This window comes from Larimichthys crocea, chromosome I, assembly GCF_000972845.2.
Source record: "Larimichthys crocea isolate SSNF chromosome I, L_crocea_2.0, whole genome shotgun sequence".
Classification (NCBI taxonomy): Eukaryota; Metazoa; Chordata; class Actinopteri; family Sciaenidae; genus Larimichthys; species Larimichthys crocea.
In genome coordinates, this window is record NC_040011.1 from 3,256,594 (window position 1) to 3,269,925 (window position 13,332).

At 39.1% G+C, this 13,332-nt stretch overlaps 1 protein-coding gene across 3 annotated transcripts; it reads left to right on the top strand.

Moving 5' to 3' along the window:
* The first annotated feature begins 97 nt into the window (after positions 1 to 97).
* Positions 98 to 7,428, top strand: smarcb1b (SWI/SNF related BAF chromatin remodeling complex subunit B1b). 3 transcript variants are annotated; one of them, XR_003461774.1, is made up of 10 exons: positions 98 to 487; positions 1,494 to 1,605; positions 2,598 to 2,706; positions 2,947 to 3,084; positions 3,857 to 3,984; positions 4,085 to 4,251; positions 4,394 to 4,584; positions 5,394 to 5,525; positions 5,674 to 5,778; positions 5,961 to 7,428. XR_003461774.1 is itself a non-coding variant. In XM_027275516.1 (10 exons), exons 3-10 carry the CDS (start codon positions 1,512 to 1,514, stop codon positions 5,711 to 5,713), a joined length of 999 nt encoding a protein of 332 aa, XP_027131317.1. In that variant the 5' UTR covers positions 99 to 487; positions 903 to 1,004; positions 1,494 to 1,511; the 3' UTR covers positions 5,714 to 6,555. The 3 variants fall into 3 exon arrangements, 2 of the variants coding, with proteins under 2 accessions (XP_010740554.1, XP_027131317.1); XM_027275516.1 differs by adding an exon at positions 903 to 1,004 and having other exon boundaries at positions 99 to 487; positions 5,674 to 6,555; XM_010742252.3 differs by having other exon boundaries at positions 5,674 to 6,555.
* Positions 7,429 to 13,332: the final 5,904 nt, after the last annotated feature.

A 13,332-nucleotide genomic window follows, 5' to 3' on the forward strand; every position in this document is an offset into this window, starting at 1 on the left:
GTTCCAGCTGGTATGGCTTTGTGTCGTCAGGGGGCGCTAGTGCACTTTTGAATTTGCTCCGCTGCCTTGAAATGAATGAAGAGAAAGGCCGATGTGGCGTTTGGGTTTTTCGGAAAAATCCTGAAAGGCGTAAAAAGGCTCGCGGCTTATGTGTTCTCTTGACATACTCTCTAAAGCTCTAAACCTATACAGCAGTAGTTTAAGTTGTCACTTTACGTTTCACGTTTTATTTTCTTTGTGCGTCGTGGTATACCTATTTAGCAGCGTTTTAAACGCAGAAAGCTGAAGCGAAGTGTATTTCTAGCGAGCACTCAGATTTCCCAGCTTTTCCGGAGGACTCAAACGCGTGCAGAAGAGAGAAAGCTGCTGTTAGCTCGCTGGTTAGCACTGCGGAAACATGCAGCTGGCTCTGAGTAAGACGTTTGGCCAGAAGCCAGTCAAGTTCCAGCTGGAGCAGGATGGAGACTTCTACATGGTGGGCTCGGAGGTACGTGACTATCTGATTATTGACTTTCAGTTAGCCGTTCTTCTGGCTACTTAACGCTAGCATGCTAACGAGCCAAAGTGGCTTCAAAACAAAGAGATGCTACACATACACACACACACACTGTGAGCATACATGCTGCTCCAGCACCAACACATTACTGCTGCCTCATCACGGTTTGCTGTTTACATCAAACTTGTCCCTCCAGCCCGCTGCAGAGTGCATCACCACCGCGTTACTGAAGAACATGAAGTAACGCGCACAAGAGTCCCACACAGTTCATACTCTGTTGTGTTAACTGGCTGTGTGTGTGTAAAAAAGAAGCGAGGAGTTCAGAAAACACATGTGTTCAAATGTTAATAGTAGTTAATGACAATGTATTTCCAGTGTCATCTTAGAGAATGTGTTTCTTCCTCAGGTTAAAGATCTGATGATCTTAGACCAGCAGTGTCCAAACTTGTTTTAAAGAGGGACAGATGTGACAATGTGAAGATGCCCGGGGTTATGTGTTCTAAATCAGGTGTGAACAAATCATCTGGAGTCAGATAACAAAGAATAAATATGAATGTGTTAAACTTGCATGAGGTTGATACAAATCTGAAACTCATGTTCATTGTAAACATGACTTATTATGAGTGATAAAGTCATTCAGAAAATAATATTTTGTGTCACATCTACAGATATATAACAGCAGCAGTTATGTCCTTAGAGGTTAACGTTTAACACATCCAAATGCTTCATTATGTCAATCAAAAAAAGCCAAATCTTCCAGCCATACGGTTTCTGACAATCCAAGCAGGCCATAAATGATATATTGTAAAAATGAAGCTTTGGACCATGATTGGCTCCCAGACCTGGCTTAGGCGCATTTGATACTATGAAATGATCGTACCTTAACCTTAATGTGAACTGTTACATGTTTGAATGAAATGAAGTGTATGTAGTTGAATCACAGTACATCTCTGCAGGACTCTGTTCTTCTCTTAAAGTTGTGCTGTCTGCTTTCCAGGTTGGAAACTATCTGCGTATGTTCAGAGGCTCTCTGTATAAAAGATATCCATCTTTATGGAGGAGGCTGGCCTCGGTGGAGGAGAGGAAGAAAATAGTAGCATCATCACACGGTAAGTGGTGTGTCTGTTTTGACTAGTCCCAGTCTAGAAGGTCCATAGTTTATGCTGCTGTAATGATTCATAAAAAATAAGACACAACATGATGTCACAGTAGTGATTAACAAGTATCAACTGTAGACATAATGACCTGTAGACTGAGCACATCAGAGGTGAATATGGCAAACATTTGAACTCACAGATATCACCATGAAACTTTACATTAAGACCATTATTTTCAGCGTTACAAGTTTAAACAGGCATTATCTCATCCAAATGTGTTCATTTACACACATTTTAGAACAGAATCTTCTCCATGTTTTTAGGACTGAAACTGTCAAATCATGATGATGTGGTGCTATGAATGTTCTATGAACAAACCTCTGTGTAAAATGAAAACGTTTTTCAACTCAGAGTCTAAGAAAAAACTTCTATGTGGAAATATGGATTGTAAAGTTGTAAAATGTTGAATGTGGAGCGACAGAGCGCTCTCCATAGCTGCCCTCTCGCTCTGGAACTCAGACAAGCACTTTTTAAAACTGCTTTTAATGTTAAACTTCAGTTTTCTGAGATCTTTGTGTATTGTTTTGATGTTTTTAGTTTGTGTCTTTGAGTACTTAGAAAAGCACTTTTATATCAAATTTACCATTTCTAATAAAAAATCAGACATTTTGAGACACTACAGGTGAATAGGGTCAAAATGTAACTCGTAGATATCACCATGAAACTTCCCCTGTTGACTAAGAAACATGGTAATTAAGTTTTACTTTTAATATTTAATTTTTATTGTATTATATGTTTAGATACACAAATGAGACATTATCTAATGGTAACTTTTGGTGAAATCTACGATACAAACAGATAAAGAGAAGTCAAATAAATGTGTAAATGTGGATTTTAGGTGTTTTCTTTCCACTTGTCTGAAAGAAAAATCATCAAATATTTTTTAGTGTCTCGACACCACTTCAGCTGACATGTCAGTTTTTTCTCCCTTTGTCCGTCTGCAGCTACGAGCGTGACTCTGCTGAAGGCTTCAGAATGTGAAGAGATCTTTGAGGGCAATGATGAGAAATACAAGGCGGTGTCCATCAGCACAGAGCCCCCGGCTTACCTCAGGTTATTTCTCTCAGATGGTCAAACACTGAACTTTGGTCTGAAAAGAGAGTGTGCGTGTGTGCGTGGTATGGAATTGTTTTAGCAGTCATTATGGGAAATTTAGGGTCCGGTGATTTGGAGCTTGACTCAGCATATCTTAATCTGTTTCTTGTGAGTCAGCCGACTTTAAGGAAGTGCAGGACTTAATAGTTTGCATCCTCTCCTCAACATTGTGTGTTTGTTTGTTTTGTTTCTGTGAAGGGAGCAGAAAGCAAAGAGGAGCAGTCAGTGGGTCCCCACTCTGCCCAACAGCTCTCACCATCTCGACGCTGTGCCTTGCTCCACCACCATCAACCGCAACCGTATGGGCCGTGACAAGAAGAGGACCTTCCCCCTGTGGTGAGACAGCTGTCTGTCTTTACAAGAAAAGCAACAAGTCCAACAGCACGGCATAAACTCTGCATGCTGCCAGCCTGCTTCTGATATCTGATGAATTCATTAAGAATATAAATGAATATAAATTGATTCAGAATATAAATAATGATTATAGATGATTATTAATGCAATTTTTAGACTATTTCTGTTGCACATAGTTGACTTTTGTCAACTGCTTCAAAACAAAACAGCTGGAACATCTGCTGCAGGGCTGTGTCTTACTGAATGAGGATGGAAAAAAGGGCTTGGGTTCATAACATACTGAATATAACCATCTCTTCCACTTTACATCAATGAGTGGTGCATCTCGTACTGAAAAGTTGAGAATATTTTAACTAACTAATGGTGCAAAAGAGGAGCGCACACCAGGCATCTCTACCACAGGAGATGATCGCACGGCTCTCTTAGACATTTTAATGTCTGGTTTCTAACATACTGTTCTTTTTTCAATCTGTCTGCACACACAGACTGCCAAATATAATAATACCATGGTGAGGTTACCAATTTGAATGCATTTTGAGTTTTTACAGCTTCAGAGTAAACATGGCTGTGCCTGTGTTGTGTTTGTTTCACTCGCTTCTTTTTAGCAGTTAGACTGTTAAAGTCAGACAGTGTGAACTCTCCCGGCTGGTGCTCCCAGTGCCAGTGTGGAGCTGATGTGTGAATGGTCGGATCACAATAAAAGAACAGTAATAATCCAGACACTGAATTTGGTTGTGTCTTGTGTCTCGTTCAGCTTTGACGACCACGACCCTGCAGTGATCCACGAGAACGCAGCCCAGGTGGAGGCGCTCGTTCCTATTCGTCTGGACATGGAGATAGATGGACAGAAGCTGCGAGATGCCTTCACTTGGAACATGAATGGTAAATATCGGCATTAACTTTCAAAACATATATTGTCTTCTGTCTTCATTTTTAATTTTCAGCTGTAAGGTTTTAACCTCACCATTCTGCCTCTTCTCAGAGAAACTGATGACCCCAGAGATGTTTGCAGAGATTCTATGCGATGACCTGGATCTGAATCCTCTGGCCTTTGTCCCTGCCATTGCCTCAGCTATTCGTCAGCAGATTGAGTCCTACCCAACTGACAGCATACTAGAGGAGCAGGCAGACCAGAGAGTCATCATCAAGGTGGGTGGTGAGCATTGCTGTGTATTTGTTTCTATTTTTTTTCCAAATCTTTGTAATGTTATACAAACTATCCTCTGTTTCTGTGCCCCATTTACAAAGTAATGGATTGGGTGTTGAACATTAAGTTTTCCTTCTTCCACAGCTGAACATCCACGTGGGGAACATCTCTCTGGTGGACCAGTTTGAGTGGGACATGTCAGAGAGGGAGAACTCGCCAGAGTCTTTTGCCCTGAAGCTGTGCTCTGAGCTCGGTTTGGGAGGAGAGTTTGTCACCACTATTGCCTACAGCATTCGCGGTCAGCTCAGCTGGCACCAGAGGACCTACGCCTTCAGGTAACTCACTTGCTATAACAGTGTGATTCAAATCGCTATGTACAATGGTATAAACACTCAAGACACTGGTCATACAGTAAAAGTTATAAGTTTGGGCACACCTCAAGCAGCAGACACGTCTCAACATCAACTGTTCAGAGGAGACTGTGAATCATACCTTTATGGTCTGAATTACTGTAGAAGAAACCACGACTGAGGGAGACAACAGGAAGAAGAAGAGAGCTGTTTGGACCAAGAAACACAAGTAATAGAGATTAGACCAGTGTAAATCTGGACTTTGGTCTTATGAGTCCAAATCTGACATTTTTGGTTCCAAACTCTGTCTTTGTGAGACACAGAGGAGGTAAATAAATGGGATCTGCATGTGTGGTTCCCACCGTGAAGCATGGTGGAGGAGGTGTGATGGCATGGGCTAGCTTTGCTGTTGACATTAAACCAACATGGCTACCACAGCATCCTGCAACAATAAGCTGTCCCACCTGGTTTGAGCTTGTGTGGCCGTCATTTGTTTTTTAACAGGACAATGACCCCGAACACATCTCCAGGCTCTGTAAGAATACAAACCTTTTTTTTTTTTTTTTTTGTTAACCCACAATGTACTACAGTGTAGAAAATGATCAAAAGTAAAGATGAAACATTGAATGTAAAGGTGTGTCCAAACCTTTGACTTGTATTATATAGAATGTATGAATAGGGTTTGACTTTAAAGGGCAGTCAGAGTTTAGAACAAAACTTTTGGAATATGTTGTCTCATCCTGAGTTGGCTGTATTTGATTTTTCTGATCTCTGGTGTTTTCATTTGCCTACAGTGAGAACCCACTCCCCACTGTAGAGATCGCCATCCGCAACACAGGTGATGCAGACCAGTGGTGCCCCCTGCTTGAGACCCTCACAGATGCTGAAATGGAGAAGAAGATCCGAGACCAAGACAGGAACACAAGGTGAGACGAGTTCAAATAAAGTTTGGAACAGATACCAACACAGTGGGGCCAAGACAAAGACATTGGTCTTGTCCAACTAGAGGACCATGATCATTCCTACAGCTTTGCAGAACTCTTGAAGTAATGTGAATCAAATGTGTTTTTCCAGGCGTATGAGAAGACTGGCTAACACCGCTCCGTCCTGGTAGAATGGACATGAAGCTGCATCAGATGATGTGTCCTCTGGAGACTCCTGTTACTCTGAAATGATCAAGTAAACACACACAGTGTTACACACATGCACACACACACACAGGCCATCCTTAAAACATGGATGAAGCATGAATGCACTCACAGACATGTGGTCAGTTTCCATGGGCACTTCACCGATTGAACACAACACACACATCCAGGCATTCTTGTGCACACCGGTCATCATGTCTCTTCTGCCTTCAGCACAGCAGTCATGGCAGCAGTTCAGATGGAACACATCGTCACTGTTCGCTCACGTTCATCCCCGAAGGAGCTTTATCTGACGTCTGTTACACACAGCACACTGTGCAGCGCAAATTACTCTTATCTGTCCATGATTGAACAAGCTCATTTAGATTTGTAACCCTAAATTCCACCGTTCACAGCGCTGTTATTGTCCATTGTCTACACGGCTTTATAATCTACCAGGAGTGTTTCAGAAGTGTTTTGCCTGCCAGACTTTTTTTTTTCTTGATTTATGTGCGTCTACCATGAGTAAGTAAGCTACGTAGTAAAATAGTTTTTACCACTGGGATTCTCAGATTCAGATTCTCTGTTGTTTCTGTCCCTGACTTCCGATCAGCGCAATCTGTTTTGTGCTGCTTGACTGACATGTTTTTCTGTTCAAGCTTCTCAAATGAGAGGATTCGCTGCTCGTCTTTCGTAATGTATCACGTAAACAAAATATTTCAGACTGTTGATCTGACAAAACCAGACTTTTAAAGATGTCACCATGCTTTCTGGGGAGTTGTCATGGGCATTTGTTCACTATTTTTTTGATATTCTGTAGACTACACAATTCAAACAGGCATTGAACATCAAACCTTTGTTTTTGATTTTTGTTTTGTTTTTCTGATCCAGTTTTGGAACAAAAAAATCAAAGAATGAATGATACATGGATCATAATGCCCCTGTGTGTCAAGTTTGAACATAGCTGATAGTGAAAGGACCAAAAAAAGATGAAGTAGAAGCTCAGTTCTTATTGGCATGGTGTAGATCAATAAACAAACGTCTCCAAACAAAAAGTAATTTGATAGATGCAGTAATCAGATTTTAAAAAACGCTTCATATCGGGGCTTTAATAAATGTCACACTGAACCACAGTAAAGTGTTCTGGGTGCTGTTGTGTTTTTACCTAAATGAATTGACCAGTGTGCGTGTATAAAATCAAACTCCAACCATCTCCTGTCACTGCTGTCCACACAGCTCTTCAGGCAGTGGCAGTGGCTTTGACCTGTCAGGTTTTTGCAGCCAATCAGAAAGTTTGATTTTTAGCATGTAGACTCTGCATTCTGATCTTTGTTACCAGGACTGATCAGTTATGTGCACCAGTGTTCATCTGCATGCTAAGACATAGTTAGTTGATCCTGTTCTCTGTGCATGAGGGACTGATTGTTCCCACTGTTACTTCTGTCTGCACTGTGCCTCACATTGCATTAGTGTCAGCAGCCTGGAGCCTCTGTTTTACTGGCAGTAGATGGGGGCGGGAAGCAAGCTGACAAGAACCAATGGTGTCTTTTAAAGTGATGATTTTCAACTTGAACATACTCCAGAGAATGATGTTAACGTATGTAATGTTGTTTCTTGTTCTCTTCTTTTGTAAAATTGCTTTACCTTTATAGTGGACTTGTTTTTTATATGAAAAATAACAATAAAGAAAACTTGTTGGAAATATGTTGTTTTGTTACCCCATGTGTGATTTTTCTCAACACCATCAGATGAATAATAATAAGTATTCTGTGGAAGATGACTTTAGGTGTCTGTAGATATAAAAGTAACAAAAACACAACGATTCTTATTTTTTGGTGATTATACACTGAGTTACACAGAGTTATGAAGATTATATTCTGTTTCTGTCATATTCTTTACATGTGTTAAAATTCTAAGAATGATGACATTTATTAATAAAGTGTTCAGTCTTACATAGTTTCTAGATTTTGGAAATTTATACAGTCCCCTCCAAAAGTATTGGAGGATAATAAGAACAGTGAGGCCAATTCCCTATTTTTGCTGTAGCCTGAAAACATTTTGGTTTGACATCAAAAGATGAATATGAGACAAAAGATCAACATTTCATCTTTTATTTTCAGGTATTTACATCGTGATCTGATACACAATGTAGAGATGTAAAGATAGCACCTTTTGATTCAACCCACCCATTTTTCATGTGAGCAAAAGTATTGGAACAGATAGATTTAACATAGATTAAAGTGTTTAAAACCGCACCAAGTCTGTGACTCAATGACATCAACAAACTTTTGCATTCTTCTCTTGTGATGCCTTTTTAAGCTTTGACCGCAGCCTTTTTCAGTTGTTTGTTTCGGGGGGTTATTCCCTACAGTCTCCTCTTAAGCAGGTAAATGCATGCTCTGTAGGGTTTAAGTCTGGAGATTGACTTGGCCAGTGAAAGACCTTCCACTCATTCCCTCTGATGAACTCCTTTGGTGTTTTGTCAGTGTGTTTTGGGTCATTATCTTTCTGCATGATGAAGGATCTCCCAAAATGTCAAAATGTTTCTGTAGGCCACTGAGTTCATTTTGCTGCTGCCATCATGTCTTACATTATCAGTGAAGATTAATGGGCTTATCCCAGTAGAAGCATGCAAGCCCAAGCCATGACATTACCTTCACTGTGTTTCACAGATGAGCTTGTATGCTTGGGATCATGAGCAGATCACTTCTTTCACCAAACTTTAGTCTTTCCATCACTTTGATAAATGTTCATCTTTGTCTCATCATTCCATAACACTCTGTCCCAGAGTTTTTGTACTTTTTACAGTACTTACAGTACAGTACTTTTTTGGCAAATTTAGCCTGGCCTTCCTAGTCCTCTTCCTAATGAGTGGTTTACATCTTCTGGTGTAGCCTCTGTACTTTTGTTCATTAAGTCTTCTGTGAGTAGTAGATTGTGATACCTTCACTCCTGCCCTCTGGAGGTTGTTGCTGATGCCACTAAGAGTTGTTTTAGGGTCTTTCTTTAGAGATCTCACAATGTTTCTGTTGTCCACTGCTGCTGTTTTCCTCAGTCTACCTGTTCAATGTCTGTTACTTAGTACACCAGTGGTTTCTTTCTTCTTCAGGACATTCCAAATGGTTGTACTGGCTATGGCCAGTGTTTGTGCAATGGCTCTGATTGACTTTCCATCTTCTCTCAGCTTCACAATTGCTTATTTTTCACCCATAGTCAGGAGGCTCCTGGGCAACACACCTGTCAGTCACATGTTCCAATACTTTTGCTCACATGAAAAATGGGTGGGTTCAAACTAAAGGTGCTATCTTCTACAGTGTGTATCAGATCGAGATGTAAATACCTGGAAATAAAAACTAAAATGTTGATCTTTTGACTCATATTCATCTTTTAATGTCAAACCCAAATGTTTTCCGGCTACAGCAACAATAAAGGAATTGGCCTCACTGTTCCAATACTTTTGGAGGGGACTGTATAAGTTGATAAAAAGATAGCAGGTCTGTCCGAATACCTACACAGTATGAATATGATTAAAACCTTCCAGTTTCTAACAGAATGGAGACAGCATGAATTGATGTCAGTGTGATTCCATCACGTCTGCAAATAGAAGATTTATGGTCAGTATGATTAATGTCATACATTGGCATATAGCATGTTTTATACAAACAAAATGTAACACAAGGTGCTGCGCACAATATAACAACCCACACTGAGAAATAGTGACATCATTTTACAGTGAGGAAACATAAAAAAATAAATCAAAAGTTATGTTGACAGATGTTAATATCTTAAATGTGTTGCATTAATGTGTTAAATATGTTTTATACCTTTTATTGCCATCTTGAAGAAACAGTATATGACAAAATAAGAAAGCAAGTTCAAAGATGGCATTTAATACAAACACAAGTCTTAATATTTTTGTAATGTATAGACGATGCCAAAAGCTCAACACACATTTATTTCTTCATGCATAATAATGTGTGTTGAAGCAATTTCAAGCATATATTTACAATTTATAGAACTGCTCTGCATAGAAAGTGTCAGGAGATCATTTTTGTTATGATTGGGCACTATACAAATAAAATGGAATTGAATAGAATGTTTGTTTTTCAACAATTTCCTCCATTCCTTTTTTATTTATTTCTTGGTGCATATAAGAGATACAATAAAACTGAAGAAAAGAAATATGGTTTGATAAAAACCCTGAGGACTAGTAAAAGGAACCACATCATGTTTCCAAACATGCAATACCAAAAAAGTAAACAAGAAATGCAATAAAATATATTTACTCTGCATTCATACTGTGGATTGTACATCATTAACATATTGCTGTACTCTGTCAAGACGATCTGTTAAAGATCTGTTTAAAAATCAGAAATGAGGAGTGACCGCAAAGTGAAGCAGAAAAGCTGTTCCATATGTCTCTGTGCCTAATTGCAAACAAATTCTCTAATTATATGTTTCAGCTTCATTGTAATTTGCTTCATGCTTTGACTATTATGGTATTCTCTCTGCATGTTCCAGTAAATATTCAGTATATCATCCTCATACTGGTTGTTAGAATTCTACCCTTTAATAATCGTTATTTTCATTTTCTGTAATCAACTTCTCTCAAGATGTCAAATCAAATCAAATCAATTTTATTTGTATAGCCCAAAGTCACAAAGTACATTTGCCTCAGAGGGCTTTACAATCTGCACAGGGAGTGACACCCTCTGTCCTTAGACCCTCGGTTCAAGTGAGGAAAAACTTGCCCACAAAAAACCTTTAACAGGGAAAAAATGTGGAAGAAACCTCAGGAAGAGCCACAGAGGAGGGATCCCTCTCCCAGGACGGACAGACGTGCAATGGATGTCACGTGTACAGGACAAATCAACACAAACATATTGTACAATGACTGATAAAATGACAATGAATTATAATGAATGATAAAAATGATTACAGTAATAGATATGGTAGTAATAATGACAGTCCGAAACGTGAAGTTAGCGACACCGGGGGCCATAGTTAAATGCATCCCGGGGGCCAGAGCGGGCGACATCGAGTCTTTTTTGAAACTGCTGGCTAAAGATAAACGTAAATACAGTAAGATTGTTATTCACGTCGGCGGTAATGACACCCGGTTACGCCAATCGGAGGTCACTAAAATGAATGTGTCATCGGTGTGTGAATATGCCAAAACGATGTCGGACTCCGTAGTTTTCTCTGGTCCCCTCCCCAATGTGACCAGTGATGACATGTTTAGCCGCATGTTGTCATTCCACCGCTGGCTGTCGAGGTGGTGTCCAGCAAACGTTGTGGGCTTCATAGACAATTGGACACCTTTCTGGGGAAAACCTGGTCTGATTGGGAGAGACGGCATCCATCCCGATGTCATCACCACATCAACTGTACCTCTTAATTACACTCATTACACATTATATTTATTGTATTGAATCGATGTAATGAAATGGTGCTTGTGAATTATTTTCTTGTATTTTCTCCAGAACCTGGAGGCAGAAGTGTGTGTTGTTATATATTCAGTGTAGTGTACTAGTTCATTCACAGACTCAAGATGTCAGTGTGAGCCGAACACCGGAGTCATTTACAGTACCTGTTAATGTGATTAATTTATATATTTCAGTACATCCACACAATATAACAGGACAACTGTGAACTATACACTGAAAACAATGAGCTCTTACATGTCTAACCAAAGCCACCATCTGCTGCATACCGATGTAACCACAGCAGGATGACTGAACCATGACTCATGCACGCGAGATAGGAGAGAAAAACCTGCAAAAAATCAGCATTTCAAGTAGACTGCTAGATTCCTAGACATAAAGTACAGTGTTGACATGATGACAAACAAAAGAGGAGCTGCACATTGAAACAGATAAAAAAGGAAAAGTAACATTTAACCTTACCATGAAAACACAATGACATACTATAGAAAAGCTGAGCACATAGAAGGACTTTTTTTTTCTTCTCTGCTCTGTTTGTTAAGTCGTCATAAAGAGCAAATAAAAGTATAAAGAGAAGTTTAGTTTAATACGTATACATACTTAGAGTCCACAGACATTTATTGACAAAAATAAGAATTTTAAAATGGTTTCTTAAACTAACTGAAAGTCAGTGCAGCAACATTTGAATAAAACTGATACAACCTCTTTCTGAAAGTTAGGTCACAGTCAATGATGGTACCAAAATGTCTATCCTGAAATGTAATGTGCTGAAAAGATTTAGTGAAATGTCGGCACAATTTGTATCTGCTCTTTTGGATCAGATTTATTTGAGGGAATGTAGCATCTAAAAACAGCAACAATTGGAATTAAAAATAGCCTCAGATACTAACTATCTAACATAGTGCTTTGTTTGACAGTTGATCTGAATAGACTTGAGAAATGGATGGTCTTTCTGTTGTTGTGTATGACTGGTTTCTTTCATACTTGTCAGGTTTTTCATTAATTTAGGTGATCATTGTCACTTGATTTTAATTATGGAGTTCCTCAAGGCTGTATTCTTGGCCTCATTTGATTTTCTTTATACATGCCTCCAGGCATCCTTCCAGAAGACAATGTGAAATACCAGTGTTATACAGTTCTTTTAGTCCTCTTATTACCGCTTATTAGCTCAATGATATTTTTATTATTATTAAATTATTAAAAACAGAAAGTAGAATGTCAGAGTGTCAAAGTGTTACAAATTTAAGAGGGGACTTTATTCATCATTTAATTTTACAAATTCATCTTTTTTCACTTCAGTGCTGAATTGCTTATTCAGACTTTTATTATACATTATCATTATTATTATTATTATTATCACCTACATTATTGGAATGCTCTCTCCACCATAAAGACTATTTTTCTGCATGAAATAATTATTATAGCTGTGATTGTAGGTGAGTAGCAGCACCACTTAGGAGATAAATCTTCTTTTTCTATCTGTGATCAGGAATATCTTTCTCGTTTCTTCTGGTTTCTCTGTTTTACTGTTGAGAAACATTTGATGATTATTGAGTGACTCATGACCAGCATGCTAACAGGTAAACTGATACTCCGGTCATTTCACTGGGGATGGTGTGGTCAGACCTTTTTTAATGGTGCAGGTATGTACCAAATATCCCTGGCCAAAAATCAGAGACTTTACAAATATTAAAGCAAATGCAACTCTATGTGAACATGTGTAAGCGTGCTGACCCTCAGGGAGAGTTCCTGATGCTCAAAATGCAGACAGCACATTTATCTAAAAGTGTTCTCACCACAAATGTGCAGCCACTTCTTTTAAGGGTTTTCTGGCACCATTAGAAGTAAGACGACTTAGTTACTATCAGGTCATGTTTGTAATGCACCCATTGATGAGCAGAAAACTATCAGTGGATTACTTTAATACTGAAGAAAGCTTAAAAACGTGATGAATCTGAAGCGGGTTCTGAAGTCATAGGGAGCTTATTTGTTTCTGACTTCTAAGACTCAGAGGGAATAAAACTTTTGTTGGTGAATGCCCAAATCAGCATCTAAACTACAATATGGTAAATGGACTGTATTTTCTAGTCTTCCAAGCGTAAAAGCACTACATATCTCATTCACCCATTCATACACATTCATACACTGATGGCATTGGCTGC